The 18,184-nt window shown below is 48.3% G+C and overlaps 1 protein-coding gene across 2 annotated transcripts; it reads left to right on the forward strand.

Annotated features, from left to right (window-relative positions):
• Positions 1-3,123: 3,123 nt before the first annotated feature.
• On the forward strand, positions 3,124-17,744 carry ZNF275 (zinc finger protein 275). 2 transcript variants are annotated; one of them, XM_012661970.1, is made up of 7 exons: positions 3,124-3,200; positions 5,405-5,481; positions 14,390-14,481; positions 14,628-14,677; positions 14,903-15,051; positions 15,698-15,799; positions 16,177-17,744. In XM_012661970.1, the coding sequence occupies exons 2-7, from the start codon at positions 5,451-5,453 to the stop codon at positions 17,331-17,333; spliced, it is 1,581 nt and encodes a 526-aa protein (XP_012517424.1). In that variant the 5' UTR covers positions 3,124-3,200; positions 5,405-5,450; the 3' UTR covers positions 17,334-17,744. The 2 variants fall into 2 exon arrangements, with proteins under 2 accessions (XP_012517424.1, XP_012517425.1); XM_012661971.1 differs by lacking the exon at positions 14,628-14,677 and having other exon boundaries at positions 14,943-15,051.
• Positions 17,745-18,184: the final 440 nt, after the last annotated feature.

Consider the following 18,184-nt stretch of genomic DNA (forward strand, 5'->3'; position numbering starts at 1 on the left):
ATAAATTTGTCTTCTTTATAAATTACCCAGTGTCTTAGTCCATTGTGCTGCTACAACAGAATACCTGAGATTGAGTAATTTATAAAGAACAAAATTTATTTTCTCACAGTTCTGGAGGCTTGGAAGACCAAGGTCAAGGTGCTGGTATTTGTCTGGTGAGGGCCTTCTTATTGCACCCTCTGGAAGGGAGCAACACTGCGTCCTCACACAGTGGAAGGCAGGAGAGCAAGCTAGCCAAATGCTGTGTGAAGCATCTTTTATAAGAGCCTTAATCCCTCTCACAAGGGCAGATCCTTCGTGGCCCAATCACCTCTTAAAGACACCACTTCTTAATACTATCACATTGGCAACACAATCGCCAAATAATTTTTTTTGAGTGAAAAGAACCAAACACAAAAAAACACTTATTACATCATTCCATTTATACAAAACTCTAGAAAATACAAACTACCCTGTAGTGACAGGAAGCAGATCAGTGGTTGCCTGGGGACAGGAGGGGGGTGGAGGGATTACCCAAAGCTAAGGAAACACTGAGGGTAGTGGATACGTTTATTGTCTTGATTGTGGTGATTGTTTCATAGTTTGTGTGTGTATGTATGTGTGCATGTCAAAGCTTGTCAAGTTGTGTAATTTAAACATGACAAATTGACAGTTTATTGTATGTCAAATATACCTTGATAGATCTAGTTTCTTAAAAAAGAACACTTACAAGTAAATAATAAAAAGACCAACAACCACACAAAATTAGGCAAACTACTTGAACAGACACTTTACAGAGGAAGATGTAGAAATGGCTAGTTAGCACACAGAAACACAGTCAACATAATTAGTTATCAGGAAGATGATAATTGAAATAACAATGAGATACCACTTCACAGCCACTTGAATGGCTAAAAATAAAGGATGATAGACCCAAATGTTGATGGGAATGGAAAAGAAAAGGAACTCTCATACATTTCTGATGGGAGTGTAAATTGCACAACCACTTTGGAATACATTCTGGTGGTTTCTTGTAAAATACACAACTATCCTATGATGTGGCAATTCTTCTCCTAGGTATTTACCCAAGAAAAATAAAAGCATATGTCTACACAAAGAAGTGTACATGAATATTCATAGTCACTTTATTTATCATAGTCTAAACTGAAAAGAGTCCAGATGATAACCCTAGTGAATGAATAAACCAATTCTGATATATCCATATGATGGACTACTTACTACCCAGCAATAAAATGAAAGGAACAGTAACACATTCAACAACATAGATAAATCTCAAACACATCATGCTGAATGAGAGAATCCAGACACAAAATAGTACATACTATCTTGTTCCATTCACATGGAATAGTAATTGCTCTAACAGGCAAAAGTAGTCTATGGTAAGAAAAATTAGAATAGTGGTTGCCTCTGTGTAGGATTGTGGCAGAGACTGACTGGAAAGGGGCAAATGGGAAATTTCTGGGGTGTTGATAATGTTCTGTGTTTTAATAGGGGTTTGGAGTATGTATGCATTTGGAAAACTTCACTATACGTGGCACTTCATATTTGTGCATTTCACTGCTTGTAAATTTTGCCTCAAAAATATAAAAGAACAGTAAAGAAATAATTGATGTCTAGTTAATGAGATACATGCTGATGTGTTTAGGGGTGAGGTATACCAATGTCTGCAACTTACTTTGTAATGCATCAGTAACATAAGGACAACCGTGCAATCAAGCAAGTACAGCATAATGCTAATTGTAGAATATTAGATTGGTAGGTGGGTGCAATTCTTTCAATTGTTCAATTGTATGTTGCAAAACTTTCATAATACAATGGGGAGAGAAAATAAGAAAAAAATTCTCATCTAGGGGATAAATTTGTTACAAGAATATTTAAGAAGTTGGTTATGATCATTATCGCTAATAATGCATTAAATGCTTATTCATAAAAAATGAAGACAGGAAGTTAGACCACGACCCTCAGAATCAATTTCAGTGCCAGGCTTCACCCCCCCCCCAGCACTTCTCTTTTCTCGCTTGCTCACTGCACTCCAGCTGCATTTTCCTTTTGGAGCCTAGAATATGCCAAAGTTGTTCCTGTCACAGGGCATTTGCACTTCCTTTCACCTGTGGAGGCTCTTCCTGTCTTCATTCACCTTCACATGGCTGAGTCCTACAAGTCCTTCTTGTCCTCCAACTCTCCCCTCAGCCCTAGCCTCACTGACTCCCCCACCCATCACTCCCAAACATCACCCTGATTGATGTTCTTCAAAGTTGTCAGCACTCTTCTTAGGTGTTTTATGCTGATCTTTGTTTATTACTGGCTTCCTCACTAAACCAGAATCTTCAGGAAAGCAATGACCCATCTCACCAGGGCTTAGCACAGTGCAGGGACAGCAGCAGCTTCGTAGATTTTTGTTGACCGACAAAAAATTCATGTAGAACTGACTGTCATCTGCTTGCAGCACCTCTGATCCAAGGACCCTGCTTTTTTTTCTTCATAGCACGACCTGTTATTTTGAAATTAACGCAAGTATTTACTTGTCGATTGCATTCTCCACAGCAAAACACACACATACACTCACAGGAGCTCTAGGGCACAAAATGTGTGCCCCCTTAGGGCAGGGATGAGGCCCGACTTTGCACACAGCTGTATTTTCAGTACCTGGCACAGCAAGGATTCACAGCGTCTTTAGTAGCTCTGTGAGGAATTTGATCCCTTCGGTGAGGGGCTGGCTTTTCTGTCTTCACCCTCTGTTCTCAACCCTCCACTCCCACCACCACCCTAAAGGCGCCCAAGGGGGAGGGGACTTTTCCATCCCTTCGTTCCCTCCTTAGTCTGTTGGTCGATTTGTTGGCTAGTTCACTCATTCCTTCGCGCATTCGTTCCACTCCTCCCCCCCTCCACCCAAGCAGTACCCAGCCGGTTCGCGCCGCTCCCCAGCCGTCTGGCCAGACACGCCTCCCCGCTCCGTCCCGCCCCTAACCCCGCCCCTTTCCCTCCCCGCCCCCTCTCCAGGCCAATCGGGGCCGGGGCCGGGGCGGGGCCTCGCTCTCCCAGTACCCACGGCGGTGCCTGAGACTCCGGAAACGCGCCGCGGGGCTGCTGGGCTCAGCTGGGCGCTGGCGGCTCCGTGGCGCTTCCTGCCACGCCGGGCCTGCCTGAGCCGCACCAACGCCGCTCTGCCAAGGCCGCGTGTCAGCCGCCGCCGGGCCCGGGTGAGCGCGCGGGCCGCGGGAGGATTGCGGGGGGGTGCGGGAGAGAGTGGGGCCGAAGTGATCACGAGGGCGGCACAAGGATGTGCGGGTCGAAGTGAGCGTGCGGGGCCGCGGGAGGATGTACAGGGGGACGCTGGAGTGTGTGCGAGGCCGGGGTGAGCGTGCGGGCCGCGGGAGAGTGTGCGATGTGGGGCGGGTGTCTCTGGGCCTGTGGGGAGCTACTCGGCCTTGAAGGTGGCCAGAGAGGGGAACGGGTCCCGGATGATTGGTACGACCAGGCCCAAAGGCCTTCCCGCGGCGGGCGGGGGGCGGCGGTCAGGGGCGGGAATCGCAGACTTGCAGAGGCCTACTCTGCTGTTTGGGGGACGCTAGGGGTTAGGACCCTGTCTGGGGCGGAGAGAGAGGACCCCCGCCCGAAGCGCGCAAAGGAAGCCGAGGGGGTGGGGGCGTTACGGGGGGAGGATGGTTAAAAGACTTTTCCCCAGTCTGTTGAAGGGGTCGAGCCCATGTCTGGGGCACTGGGTGGGTGGGCTGGGGACGGTTCCTGCTGGGGGAGCTCCTCCTTTGCTTTCGGGTGGGGGGGTGTCAAGCCTTAGCTTGGCTGGGAGGTTGGGGGCAGGTAGGTAGCCTAGAGCCTGAGACCTGCGGGGAGGGAGCGGAAGGGGGCAGCCCTGGCTGCGTGAAGGCCAGTTCAGGGCCCTCTCTCTAAACGGCTTTTTCTCTTGCCCTCTTGGGGGCCACCATCTCCCACTCCAGTGCCCCCCCATTAAACTCTTTTGCTGGCTCCTCCAGTCTATATTTGGGTAATTAATTACATGTCTTTTTCCACACACCCCCACTTGCCTGCTGCCCAAAGCCCATGGTCCCTTTCAAACATCCCCCCATTCCTGGCCCTCTTCCCGGAGGACCCATCCTGTTCCAACTGATGCCCTCCAGCCAGCCTTGGCCTAGCTGGGCTGGCGGCCCCCTCCAGTCTCCTTGGTCAGTCAAACATTTCCTCTTCAACCTCAACCCGAACATTTCTCCTTTACAAGAGGATTTCAGATGGGATTGCTGGAACAGCACCTCCCCTAGGTACTAATGCTGCCTCACCGCTTCCTCTGTCCTTCCCCTCCCGCCATGGGCCTTTAAGAAGAAACAATTTGCACAGTGTCTGGCACAGTTCAGAACATTCCCCCAAAATGTTATTGAATCTCTATTTAGAATCAAATTGAGCAGTGGTTTTCAGCCTTCTGTCCATGAGAGACCTCTTTGAAAAGCTGCTAGAAAGTGTGAATTCTCTTCTGACCATCAGCACAGACTTGGAGAGAGTGGGCTCCTGTTTTGGGAGGCTCCTGGGCAGGAATCCTGTCTGATGAGAGCTAGAGATGAGGGAACCTCCAGATTCTAGACAGGCCCAGTGTTAAGGAAGTGCAGCCCCTCATCATACATAATCTCTTGGAGTGCTTACAAAAAATGCAGATCCCTTGGCCTCACCAAGACCTTCTACTCTGCCACTTGAGTTCTTAGTGAACTCTAAACCAGGTTTCGAACCCAAGAATCCAGCCCTTGCCTAACCAGCCTCCTTGGGATTTGCACAGCATCCCACCCAACCCCCAGTTCAGAATCTTTTCTATCCAGGCAGTGTAACCTGAAGAGAGCTATACTTAAAATTTATTTTGATTTTTAGTAAGATGCCATACATCTTCTTGGGGAAATGGGAACATAAACCTTTCCTCAATTAAGTACAACAAACTACAAAATCCCCTTCTGGTCTACCTTCTGGCTTTTTATAGAAGGGAAAGAAGATGGAAACCTAAACAGAGAGAGACAGGTGCCCAAGCAAAGTGAGAGAGGAAACAGATGCCTTCCCACCCACACACACAGAAAAAGACACACACAGACACAAATATCCCAAGAGAAACAGACTTTCCTGGTGAGACATCCTCTCTTTTGGCCCTTCAGGATTCTGCTACTTCGAGTAGCAGCCTGTTTGCACAGTGCAGGGTTGGGCCAAGTGGGGCCTTTGCTTCCACCTCCTGGCTGGACAGGAAGGGGAGCACAGAGGCCAGGTCACCGTGGCCCAGAGGCTGGCTGGGGGTCACTTCCCACCTGGCCGGAGTGCATCGGGATCTTCAGCTGAGCACTCACCACACAGGAGGACAGGTTCCTGGAAGGTGCACATGAGTCTCCTTCGGTTCACCTGAATTATTTCAATCCAACAGGTGGGACCTTACCCGCTGAGCTAGTCTCTGAGAATCGTTCTGAGACATGATGAGCCATCCCTGTGTGTCTCTTTTGGGTAAGTCTGAGTGTTTACCCACCATGTCTGCTGGCCCCACCGGAGACCCCATGGGTGGGGATACAGGACATTGAGAAGTATCATTTTGGTTCCAGAAGCACTTATATTTTCATTTATGTCAATGTTGCTGAACTGTCTACCCAGAGACAATTCTCTCAATCTAAGCAGCACAAGTCAGGGAGAATTGGGAGTGCAGGTGATCATTTGGATGGGAGAGGGAGCTGAGGCACTCATCTGAAGGAGATCTCTTAGGAGTGGAAACCTATAAAGACACCCTTTAGGGCATATTAGCTCTGACCCAGAACCAAAGTGAACACCACAAGCCACCTGTTGTCTTCTGGGTAAACTCACGCTTCAGGGCCTGAGGACATTCTTCTACAGGTTCTTATTTAGATGCTTGAGGGAGTCCAGGTGTTACTTAGCAGCCCTTGGAAGCTTCTGTAACCTGCCATATAGGTCTTATTTGGGTGGGTTTGCTGCTTCTTCCCAACCCCAAGGCCCAGGGAAGGATGGCACCTGTCAGAGGAGATTGCTTGGTTATTTGTGTGATAGAATCAGTTGAATGCTGATCTTTTAGGCTCAGAAGCTACCTTTACTAGTAATCAGATCCTTGTGGGGAAGAAGGGTCTTAACCTCAAAGGTTAACTGGAAGACACCTAATTATTCACCACTTTTTGTGACATGGGTTTGTTTTTTGTCTCTGTTGAATTAAACTCTTAATTTCTGCTCTTTCAGATCAAAGTGAAATGATTATTTTGGGCCTCTTAGTGTTTCTGATTCCATGCGATAAATTTGATTGAAATAAATCAGTTAAAATTTACATTGTGATCTAAAGCACATAACAGGAAGATTTGTTCATTCATGTGAGCGCTCATGTTTTAGAACGCAAAATTTTTCAAATTGCCAGGTACTCGATTAACATTGACATCATTATTTTCCATGTTTCGAGCAGCAGATGTTTGTTAAACAGCTGCAATGTACATGGTGCTTGGCTAGGATTGGTGTGGAATCTGCATTTGACCTTGACAGAGCCTTTGGTCTCTGGGAGTTTATAGTCTTTAGACTATCTTCAGATCTCATTTCAGGAAGGAGGATAGTACTATTTACATTAAGAGTTGAAGATTTGTTTTCCCATAGTATTTCTCCAACCTTCTATTTCCCAGTTGTATGCAGGGGGCATGCACCCTACGAGATTTGGGGCATGCTTTTCTGCTGTGCCTTACATTCAAGGTCAGCATTACCCTGTGTGTCCATCAGGTGCATCACAATGATTTTCATGTTCTGTTTGAAATTGCTCCAACCTCGATTCCCCAAGATCCACTTTTGGAAGGCAGTGGACACCTGCATTTGTCACTTCTGTCAGAGCATCCAACTTCTTTTCCTGATTAGTTCCATCATTTTAAAATGGAACAGTTGTGCAACATAGATCCTAAATGATCCGATGGCCTCTAGGCTTGATGATAATTTTAGTTTCAACTGCAGGAGGGATTCATGTGTATTATCTTCCTTAGTGATCTTCCTGTGCTGTTCCTGAAGCTCTTCACCTGATACACTTGGTGAATTACGCAGAATTTAGCTTCCTTTTTTGAAAGCACAGCCCACTTTTTTCCTCTGTTTTTATGAACACCTTCTAAATGATCTCTGTGTGTCCAGGGGCTCTGTTCACTATGGGTGGTGATCACTCAGCCACTGAGAGCTGAGGCGCTCTCACACTAAGTCCCCCAGGTGAACTGGTACATATCGGGGGTTCGCAACACCCCCGATATAACTGGGTCCACAGGCAGTGTGTGTTGCAAGAGATGGGAGAGACAAAGGCATGGACACAAAAAGTAAGGGGAAAGGGTGCGGGGAAGATTATGGGACCACCAGCATTCCCGTGAGCCAGGTGGGACTGACTGAAATCTAGCACCGTTTTTATTCTCTTTTTTATGCTATAGATTACAATGATTTCACGTGAAAAGCTCATGGGTTAGCAGTAAAGTGTATAATCTAAATGGGAACAAAAGAGACCAGTACTTCTTTCTACTTTACTAGTTCCTCATTTACTGAGACATGAACTCAGGAGAGAGATGAAAACATTGCCTCAGGCTTAGAATAGCAAACTGCTCTTATCTTCTGGGCTGACATCCTTTGATCATTCTCTCCTAAAAGTCACAAGATGCCTTTTATCTATAGAAGCAGGAACACATAGCTGTTACTAAGCACAACTACGTGTTAAGGTGTGTATAGATAGTATCTCTACTATCAGCAGCTGTGGCCCATTGGATTGAGGAACAAAGAGATTAGTACTTCTTATTGGGAAGTTAGCTCTCCATTAACTGAGGCATTCTACTGAGAAAGGGGAGGGAAGGAACTCAACCTGGTGTTTTTTAAGAGTTGGAGCCTGACGTCCCTTCTCCCGGGCTGACATTTTGCAATCTTCTTTACAGCCATGGGTGGCTTTCATGTCAAGCCGCTCCGCAGCTTTTTAGGCATGAGGCCCCTCAGGCTTTAAGGTGGGGGTCTGCTTTTTGCAATCTTCTTTACAGCCATGGGTGGCTTTCATGTCAAGCCGCTCCGCAGCTTTTTAGGCATGAGGCCCCTCAGGCTTTAAGGTGGGAGTCTGCTTTGCTGTACTCCCGGATCACTGGAATGTCCCCCAACTGGGCAGTTAACTTCTGCCCTTATCTCCAGCTCCTGCTCAGGCAGCATTCCTTCACCTCCTCTCCTCCCATGGCCTCAGAAATGGGGTCCCTCAGCCCTGGTGATCTCATCCCCATCAGGTATAGGAAGGGCCACTCCTGTTGCTACCTGGGAAAGGATAATTAACAATGTAAGAACCGGTCCCCCTCGGCCCCAGGAACAGAAAAGCAGAGTCACCGAGGATGCAAATGGCAAAGGAGTTTATTTGCTAGCTCGAGCTAGGGTCCAAGTCCCAGAGCACCAACACAGTGGCCTCCCTAGGAACCAGGACCCCGCCCCGGGGTAAAAGTGAAGCTTTTATACTTTTGGTTGCGCACGACACACCGGTGGCATACGATGTGCTGAGCCCACCATCCCCTTTCCCCCTTTGTCCATTGGTTCCTTTAAAAGTGGAGGATTGTTTTGACCCCTGATTGGGTGGTCCCAAGCCTCAGGATTTTCAATTTTCGCGCCGGCGCCAGTTCTGATCTGCGTTTGGGGAGGGGGACTGAGACTTAGGCCTACTCTAGGAAGTTCAGCCTGTCATGGAGTTACTCCTGCCCTGTTTTTTTAACTACATTTGACTAACAACTAAAAGCAAGCACGGTTACAGAAGCAAATGGCATTAGTTAAAATCAAAGAGAACACATTTTTCTAATCTAAAACAGTTTCTGTTCCACACAAAACAAAGTACATTCTCCTACTATCAATTCCTGCCTTTCAACAACTCATTTGGGGGCTGTGGCTCCTGGATTTCAACAGCTAATCATGCCAATTAAGTAAAAACACTTCGGTAGGATTTGCTCAATTAAATGGAATACTTCAGGAGGATTTGCTCAATTAAACATGGGTGGCTTGGAAGAACTGTGCATGTGTGTGTGTGTGTGTGTGTGTGTGTGTGTGAGAGAGAGAGAGAGAAAGAGAGAGAGACAGAGACAGAGAGGGGTGGGGGGAGAGAGAGGGAGAGAATGCTGTGTCTATTACGCAGTGAGGACATGTTAATAGGATGATTTAAAGGGAGCCCCTCAAACACCCATATATACCATTAGGCTTAGCTGACACTACCAGTCTGCCTTCTGATACAGAGTTGCATGTTTTTTCTCTCTTCTGGTATGGTTGGAAAAGTCTCAAATCTTGGGAGCTGGACATTAAGCAAGTTAGCCTCTTAGAGCCATGGCTTCCTTCTCTGTAAAATGCAGGCAGTGATAACCGTAGCCTATGATAATGGAGTTCCGTGAAGGGGTATGCATGACTCCAGACACGTGTAGCAAGTGCTCCGTAAGTGGAAGCACACTCCCTCTAACACACCCCTCTCCGCACACATTCATTTAGTTGCCCCACAACTTCTCATGTGCCCACTCAGTGCTGAGAGCTGCTGCAGACACTGGGATTTGGGGATAACCAAGAAGGAGAAAGCCCCTGGCTTGTTGGAGCTGACATTTCTCCTGGGGAGAGTCAGGTAGAAACAACAGTCATAGGATAGCTTTTAGTTAGTGAGAGCGTTTTGAGTAGACTGTGATGGGGCTGGAGAGTGAAGACATTCTGAGGAGGCGACATTTGAGTTGAGGTGTGGGTTCTTAGAAGGAGCCACCTACCACAAGCCATAGGGATGGTATTCAGGGAAGGTTTGGAGCCCTCGAGGGCCACAGCCTTGGCCTATCTAGGACTGAATGGAACTGAGACAGGAGCAGGGAATGGGATTGAGGGGCTGGGCCAGGGCCTTGTAGAGGGGTTAAAGCCTTAGGTCTCTGGCCTGAGGGCAGTGAGAAGAGGTCTATAACAGGTCATCTTTCTCAGAAGGTGCATATACCCAATGTCCCTCCTCCCCGTTCCATTTGGTAACCAAACCACAGTGTCAATTGGAAATGAATTTTTTTAAAAAATGAATTGTATAAGTAATTCATGACCAGTTCATTTTGTTTTGGAAGCCAAAGTCAAACCAGACATCAGGATTCCAGGAAGAATCCAATAGGCCAGCAGGGCCCTGCCCAGGTGACAGTGGGACACAGAGAGGCTTGGCTGCTTAGCACCTGGGCATTAACTCCCACTGGGGAAGCACCTGTGCCTGCAGCGCGTTGAAGGCGGCAATGGGCTTCCTTGGGCTTTGGGGCTAGATGAAGCCTTCTACCCACACACGCCCAAGGCGCTGACGGCACGGGAGAGGAGCCAAGGAAGTTACAGCCCCATGGTCCTGCCTCTGGACTTGCTGGCTGTCACCCTTCGTGGACTGCCCACAAGTCCTGCCAGCCCTTCGCCCCTGTGCTTGCCTCGCCTGTGTGGGAATCGTGAAAGTGCTGTTCTTCTGACCCAGCCCGTCTCCTTGATCTCCGCCCTCATCCTCGTGCATGCCTAGCATCTTCCTTATGCAAAGTTTACCAAAATCTAGTCTGTCATGGGATTAGAGGGGGAGAAAACAAAGTGTACCAAAATCTTTTAAAATTGTTGCTCTTTTCTGATACCAGTGAAATTTAGTTTGGTTATTAAAAATTCCCACATTACAGAAACAGGAAACAGACCTTTCTAGGCCTTGACCCCATGTGGTCACACACACATTGAAGTCTAGGTATACTCATTCTAGCTAAAAGTCACTCTCAGTTTTTTCCTTTTTTCTCCTGAAATGCCATCTTCTCCCCTCTTTGGGTTTTCAATCAAGAGTTATGCCTGCCTGTGTCTTCTCTGAAGGATCACATTTTTGTAAGCCGCTGCACATCATCCTCCGTTGGCCACCTATTGGCTTTCCTCCTGCTCTGAGTTCCCAGACTCTGCAGTGGTGTCTTCGGAGTGCTGAGCCACCTTTTGCATTTATCCTCTCCCTCCTTTTTTTCATGACATTGGGGTTATTTAGACTCTTCCTGTCGGTTATAATATTAATATATTGTTTTCCATCCTTTCAACCTGTGTCTTTATATTAATATTTAAAGGTTTTATATTTAAAGTTTCTTTTTTTTTTTTTTTTTTGAGACAGAGTCTCACTCTTTTGCCCGGGCTAGAGTGAGTGCTGTGGCGTCAGCCTAGCTCACAGCAACCTCAAACTCCTGGGCTCAAGTGATCCTCCTGCCTCAGTCTCCCGAGTAGCTGGGACTACAGGCATGCGCCACCATGCCCAGCTAATTTCTCTATATATTTTTAGTTGTCCAATTAATTTCTTTCTATTTTTAGTAGAGACGGGGTTTCGCTCTTGCTCAGGCTGGTTTCGAACTCCTGAGCTCAAACAATCCGCCCGCCTCGGCCTCCCAGAGAGCTAGGATTACAGGCGTGAGCCACCGCGCCTGGCCTAAAGTTTCTTGATAGCATATAGTTCAGCCTGTTTTTTCACCCTCTGCCCTCTGATGGTTTAGTCCGGCAATCTTGCTGTTTGTTTCTGTTTGCCCATCTGCTCTTTTTCTTCTTTTTCTTCACCTTTCTTCTTCTGGATTATTTTTAGTATGTATTTTATCTGTACTGTTGGCCTAGTAGCATGCATCAGAGTCTTGAAGGGCTTGCCACGACACACACTCATGTTTTACTCCACGTGTGTTATAAACCACACACTACCTTGTTGTTATTTTTGCTTTAAACGGCCGGTTATTTTTTAAAGCTGTAAAAATGAGGGGAATCACTTCTCAGCCTTTTGGCTAAGATCAAGCGTAATGATGGGGGTAAAGTGTTTTCTCTTTCCCTCCATTTTCACGTTCCTGGTGCTCTTCGTGCCTTTGTGTAGATCCAGGTTTCCACCTGGTATCATTGCCTTCCACCTGAAAAACTTCCTTCGATTATTTCTTACAGTATAGACCTGCTGCTGATGAATTCTCCAAGCTTTTGTCTGAAAACATTTTTATTTTCCCTTCATTTTTGAAAGATATTTTCCTTGAATATAGAATTCTAGGTTAACAGGTTCTTTTTTCTTTTAGCACCTTAAAAATATCATTCAGTTGTTTTCTGGCTTGCTCGTTTTCTGATAAGAAGACAACAATTACTCTTTGTTCCTTTGTTCCTTCTTCATTCTTATCTTTGTAAAGTAGCCAAAGGAACAAAAAGCAGTTTCTTTCTTTCATCTGGCTACTTTAAGATTTTCTCTTTATCGCTGGTTTTCAGAAATTTGATTATGATGTGTCTTTTTAAATCTTGCTAGGGGTTGGTTGGGCTTCTTGGATCTGTGAATTTACAGTTTTCATCAAATTTGGAAAATTTTCAAGCCATTATTTCTTAAACTGTGTTTTGTATCCCCTCCCCATTTTCTTCACCTTCTCAGATTCCAGTTACGTGGGTGTTTGAACACTTTATATTATCCCCAGGCCACTGACACAGTGTTTGTTTTTAAAAACATTTGTCCTCTCTGAGCTTCATTTGAGATAGTTTCTATTGCTATGTCTTCAAGTTCTCCAATTTTTTTTTGCTGTGCCTAATATGCTATTAATATCCAGTGAAATTTTCATCTTAAATGTTATAGTTTTCACCTCCAAAAGTTGCATTTGGTTCTTTTCATATCTTCTGCTTCTCTCATTATATTTCTGTTTTTCTTTCAATACTTGTACATAGTTAAACTAGCTGTTATCCCTGCTTGTGAGTTCTGTCACCCTTGCCATGGGTCACATTTTTGTGCCTCTTGGCATCTCAGTAATTTTGATTGGATATTGGACATAAAGATTATGTTGCTGAGTGTCTGGATTTGGGGAGGTAGTTATTTGTGGATCAGTTTGATCCTTTTGAGGCCTAGTGTTAAGTCTTTTAAAGGCAGGTCTTCTGCAGCTTTGGCTATATGGATAGGTCAGCCTTACTACTAAGGCATAACCCCTCTGGATTCTCTACTGAATGTCACAGATGCCCACAGAGGATACTCTATGCTGGATGGTCAGACCTTCAACATCTCCCTACCTTTGTGTGTCCTGGGAATTGTTCCACCTACAGCTTCCCGGTCATTCTTTTCCCGGGCTTTTGTTGGAGTTTCACTCTGTGCATGCGTGGCTTAGCAGTTGGGAAACACTCAAGGGGAGCCTTATGCAGATTTTTGAAGCTCGTTTTTCTGCATAATTCACTCCTTTCTGGAACTCCGCTCTGCAACTTCCAGCTGCCTCAGCCGCTCTCAGTGCTGGTCTGTGTCTCCTCAGCTTGGCGAGGTCTCTAAGCGCTGTTGGTCCCCCTCCCTACACTGGCGATCTGGAAATTGCCTCTGGGCAGAGAGCTGGAGTGGTGATCAGGCTCACCTCAGTTGCTTCTCTTCTCCCGGGATCATGATCCTGTGCTTCCTGCTGCCCAAGGTCTGAAAGCTCATTGTTTCACTTCTGTTGTCTCCAGTCTTCTACTTGTTTATGACAGGACGTGAAACCAGTCCTGGTTACTCCATCACAGCCACAGGTGGATGTTTCCATTAGTCCTTCTTAACATAACATCTTTAATTTTACAGAAAAGTCTTTCTTCTTGAGCGAGTGTAAAAAGGCTTCCTTTTCATTTAATTATGAGTTGAATTGAATTGACACCAGAACCGGAGCTGTGACTCTCTCTGAAGGAACTGAAGTGAGAGGCCTATGGTGCAGATGCCCGTGGTAGAATCCTATAATATTTTACACATTTTGCAATTTGGAAGAGAAAGGTAACTTGTACAAATCATCCAGGTCTTTTATTTAGCAATTTAATGTTTAAAGGTCTTACCTTTGAGGCTTATTTTTCCAGCTGTTTTGTTCAACTATTCATTTTGTCGAGCATGTTAGAGAAATGTTCTCACCTGCAGGTGTCTCGCTTTCACCGGGGGAATTATTGCAGCGGGGTGTGGCTTTTAAGGGCCTCGCTGCTGGTCAGGAAGCCCCTGCTCCTGCTCTTCGCTGCCCCTCCTCCCTCCAGTGGCCTGATCCAGTTTGTTGTTGCCTCTACAAAGTCAGAAAGGATATCTCACTTGCTAGTTATTTCTTCTGATAATGCTTCTGGTGTGAGCATGGACTGTTCGAGGCTTGCTGTCAGGAGCCCTGTGGCGGCCTGTCTCTAAGAGCCAGTCTCCCTGCCTTTGCCTGCCTGTCTGCTCCCGCTATGCCTGGGCTGGTGCCCACTGATCTTGTCGTGGCTCCCTCTGGCCTGCTGCGTGACTTCTTTGCTGGCCCTTCCCCTGTGCGGGGTGTGCTGTCTCAGCCGTGCCCGTGCTCGGCCCGCCACTTGACCCGCACGTGAGAGAAGCCTCTACAAGACCTGAAACCAGGAAAAAGGAAGTTGCCAGTCTCATCCCAGGGCACCCGGAGGCAGGACTATTGTCACTCATGGCTTTTTTCACTTTCCTTAGCTTCACCTGCTCCCCAGGGTCTTGCCCTTCCCCAGGACGGAGCCCCAGGAAACCAGGTCCTGGCAGTCCCTCTTGAGACGCCGGAGGCCCAGGTGAGCTGTGCTTCCTCTGCCCTGCTTGGGATTCCGCCACTGCTCCCTGATTCTGGCCTTGGCCTCTGCCTCCTGCCCCAGCATGACTCACAGCAGAGTGTGACCCCAGCTGCCGCCTTCCTGCCCTCCCTCTGCTTCTCTTCCAGAGGCTGCCAAGGAATGGAAGCCCACTGGGCTTGGAGTTCCCATTGTCCAGGTAGGGGAGCTGAGTTTCCATTCCAGGAAAGTGACTGAACTGAGGTCCCTTCGGAAGACTGTGGGAGGCCAGGGCTGCAGCCCGGGTCTCCCGGCACTTGGTCAGGTTCTCTTCTCAAGACTTCTTGGGGCTTGTGGTCAGATATCCATGTTAGCAACACACACCTGCTCCAGGTCCTTGCCTCTTGTCCCTGGTTTCACTGGCACTTGCCCCGTCTCATTCTAGAATGGATGGAAAGACAGATTATGCCTGGGAATTCTTTCAGGATTTGGTGACATTTGATGATGTGGCATGCTACCTCACCAAAAGGGAGTGGCTGAGGCTGGATCCTGAGAAGAGAGCACTGGCGTATTATGGGAACGTGACCTCCGTGGGTAAGGATGCCCCAGCCCTTCCCCAGATTCGCCATCTACTGGGAGTGGGGGGGGCACACGATTAGCACCATACAAGCTCACCTTGTCCCTGGGGTGTGGGGAAATACAAAGGGTCTGCCACACCTGACATCTCAGAGTGGCACAGAAAGAACTTCCTTTGGTCTTTTATTGGGAAAGAAATTGTAACAAACTTACCACTCCAATGTAGAATACTCTTTTTAACCCATGAATTATACAAATTGCATGGCCATTGGACTTAGTTTCTTTTGAGAGAGGCTGATAGGCTCATGCTCCTGTTCACCCCTCAGGGTCTATATGCGTGGGGGGAGGAGGATTTTTTAGGAGGAACTTTTGGGAATTGTGGAAGTCTGTGGGTCTGGGAAGAGCAAGAAGTCTAATGTGTGGGTGCCGAGGGGTGCACAAGGAGGAGGTGGAGCAGGGGTCAGCTCCCCTGGTGGGCCCAGAGCCTGGCTTCCTCCGGTTCCTGAAGGGAGCAGCCCTCGGGAAGCACATTTGGACTGAAGGAATGACTGTCTGAGGTCACAGCCAGCCTGGTCTTCGAGGACTGAAAGGGGTTCCCCTGTTCCTGCACTATTCTGACATCATCTCTGGCTGTCCCTGTCACCCATGGCTTTTCCATGGGCAGGAGCTCCTGTTTTGAATCCCGCCTTGGTCTCTCACCTGGTGCAAGGACAAGTGCTGTTGGTATCAGACCCATCCATTGACACGGACCCAGCTAAGTGCTCTGGTGAGTGAGGAAGAAACCTAAAGAAATGTGAGGAAACGGGGGAGAGGCCTGACGGAGCTGCTGTGGGGTTTGGGTTAGGGTTGGGGGAGTCCAGCTGAGCTCTTGAGGTTGAGGTTAGGGTCGAGAGAGCCAGCTGAACTTTGGGGGGATTTGGGTTAGGGTTGGGAGGCCCATCCTAGGGGGGGAAGCCTCCTCAGGACCACTTTGGGGGGGCGTGTCCAGGAATAAGGCCCCTCTACCCCTTGCCTCTGCCATCCTTGCTTCCGGCCCAGGCCCGGTGCTCAGGTGCTGTGTCAGGAGGAAGAGGATTCTGGACAGAGATTAACCTCCTTCCTTCATCCTGTGCAGACTGCAGTGTCTTGTGTTTATTGTTTCAGAAAGCACCTCGGTGAGCCAGCACCAGATGATGGGGGAAGACACTCAGCCACAGGAGATGGCATCCACAAGTTCCCCAAGGGCTGGTGACCCCAGCCCTGAGGTCAAACAGAACGGGGATTCTGAGGGAAGGGGAGGGAGCCCACAGAATGTGCCTATAGAACATCATTTTGCATGTAAAGAGTGTGGGGACACCTTTCGGCTTAAAGTCCTCCTCGTTCAGCACCAGAGGGTCCACAGCGAGAAAAAGGGCTGGGAATGCGGCGATTGCGGGAGGGTCTTCAGGGGGGTGTCGGAGTTTAATGAGCACAGGAAAAGCCACGTGGCCGCAGAGCCCCGGCCTGGCCCCAGTCGGGCCCTGGAAGATGCGGGAGAGAAGAGGGAGCAATTGGAGCAGGAGGCGAAGCCCTTCCAGTGCGAGGAGTGCGGGAAGCGGTTTAAGAAGAACGCGGGCCTTAGTCAGCACCTGAGGGTACACAGCCGTGAGAAGCCCTTCGTCTGCGAGGAGTGCGGCCGGTCCTTCAAAGTCAACACCCACCTCTTCCGACACCAGAAACTTCACACTGCGGAAAAGCCTTTTGCCTGCAAGGTGTGCGGCAGGGATTTCCTGGATCGCCAGGAACTGCTCAAGCACCAGCGGATGCACACCGGCCACCTGCCCTTCGACTGCGACGACTGCGGCAAGTCCTTCCGAGGGGTCAATGGGCTGGCCGAGCACCAGCGCATCCACAGTGGGGCCAAGCCGTACGGGTGTCCGCACTGCGGCAAGCTGTTCCGGCGGAGCTCGGAGCTTACCAAGCACCGGCGCATCCACACGGGCGAGAAGCCGTACGCGTGCGGCCAGTGCGGCAAGGCGTTCCGCCAGAGCTCCAGCCTGCTGGAGCACGCGCGCATCCACAGCGGCGAGCGGCCCTACGCGTGCGGTGAGTGCGGCAAGGCCTTCCGCGGGCCCTCCGACCTCATCAAGCACCGGCGCATCCACAGCGGACTGAAGCCCTACGCGTGCGACAAGTGCGGCAAGGCCTTCCGCAGGAGCTCGGGCCTGAGCCGCCACCGGCGCATCCACAGCGGGGCCAGGCGCTGCGAGTGCGGCGAATGCGGCCAAGTCTTCAAGAGGCGCTCGGCGCTGCAGAAGCACCAGCCGAGCCACCACGAGTAGAGGAGCCCGGCCCGTGGCCAGCCGGGCGCCCCGGAGGGCATGGCACAGTCAAAGGAGATGAACAGTTTTGTAGCGCTTATATATTTTGTTGTCCGAAGGATTGAGACCAATTTATACTGCCACCAGCAATTTCTAAGTGTATATGTTTCCCATTGTGGCCATCGAGAGTAGCTTTTTCCCTTTTAACTTAGTTTGGCTAACTAACTGGCAGAAAGTACCATCAGGGTACGCCTTGAATCCCAGATGGAGAGAAGAGAAAGCCGGATGTGGAGGGGAGGGGATTGGAGGTCATCTACCCAAGCTCCCCGCCCCAGGGAAACACACAGTTATTCAACGATGGCGTCAATATAATGTGATCCCAGCTATCCCCAAGAGATTGCCCCAAAGTATTTTAGCCTACTTGAATTTATAAATTTTTAGGGATGTAAATAGAACACTCAAATGTCTTATAATATTTAATTTATTAATTTAGTTGTACATACATATTATAAATCACATATAGAATAATATATTAATTTAGAAAATACTCCTTTTTGCCACACTCTGTTTCATGAAATCATTTTATCCTAACTCCTCACGTGCATTTTTGACCTCACCATCTTCACCAGCATGGGAGACCCTTTGAGTCATCAGATAGTATCAAAGCACATCCAGTGACTTCCATCCAAGCTGTGTGCAGTAGCACCATGACAATCCCTGCATGAGGCTCTCACTACAGATTTCCTCCTAAGCCATAAGAACATATTTGCATAACACTGGGACAAATTTTAACTTGCCCTGTAACTCTACAACATAATCACTAGAGGTAGTTCTTTTTCGAACGACCTTTCAAAGGGTTTTTTTTTGTTGTT

Source organism: Propithecus coquereli, unplaced genomic scaffold (assembly GCF_000956105.1).
Source record: "Propithecus coquereli isolate 6110/MARCELLA unplaced genomic scaffold, Pcoq_1.0 Scaffold748, whole genome shotgun sequence".
NCBI classification, from domain to species: Eukaryota; Metazoa; Chordata; class Mammalia; order Primates; family Indriidae; genus Propithecus; species Propithecus coquereli.

Bases quoted from the DNA above. Each gene is read 5' to 3' on its own strand.
- ZNF275 (XM_012661970.1), top strand. From the start codon at position 5,451: ATGATGAGCCATCCCTGTGTGTCTCTTTTGG. The intron at 5,482-14,389 runs GTAAGTCTGAGT...CACTTTCCTTAG, and splicing joins TCCCTGTGTGTCTCTTTTGG to CTTCACCTGCTCCCCAGGGT. The intron at 15,052-15,697 runs GTAAGGATGCCC...TTCCATGGGCAG, and splicing joins TGGGAACGTGACCTCCGTGG to GAGCTCCTGTTTTGAATCCC.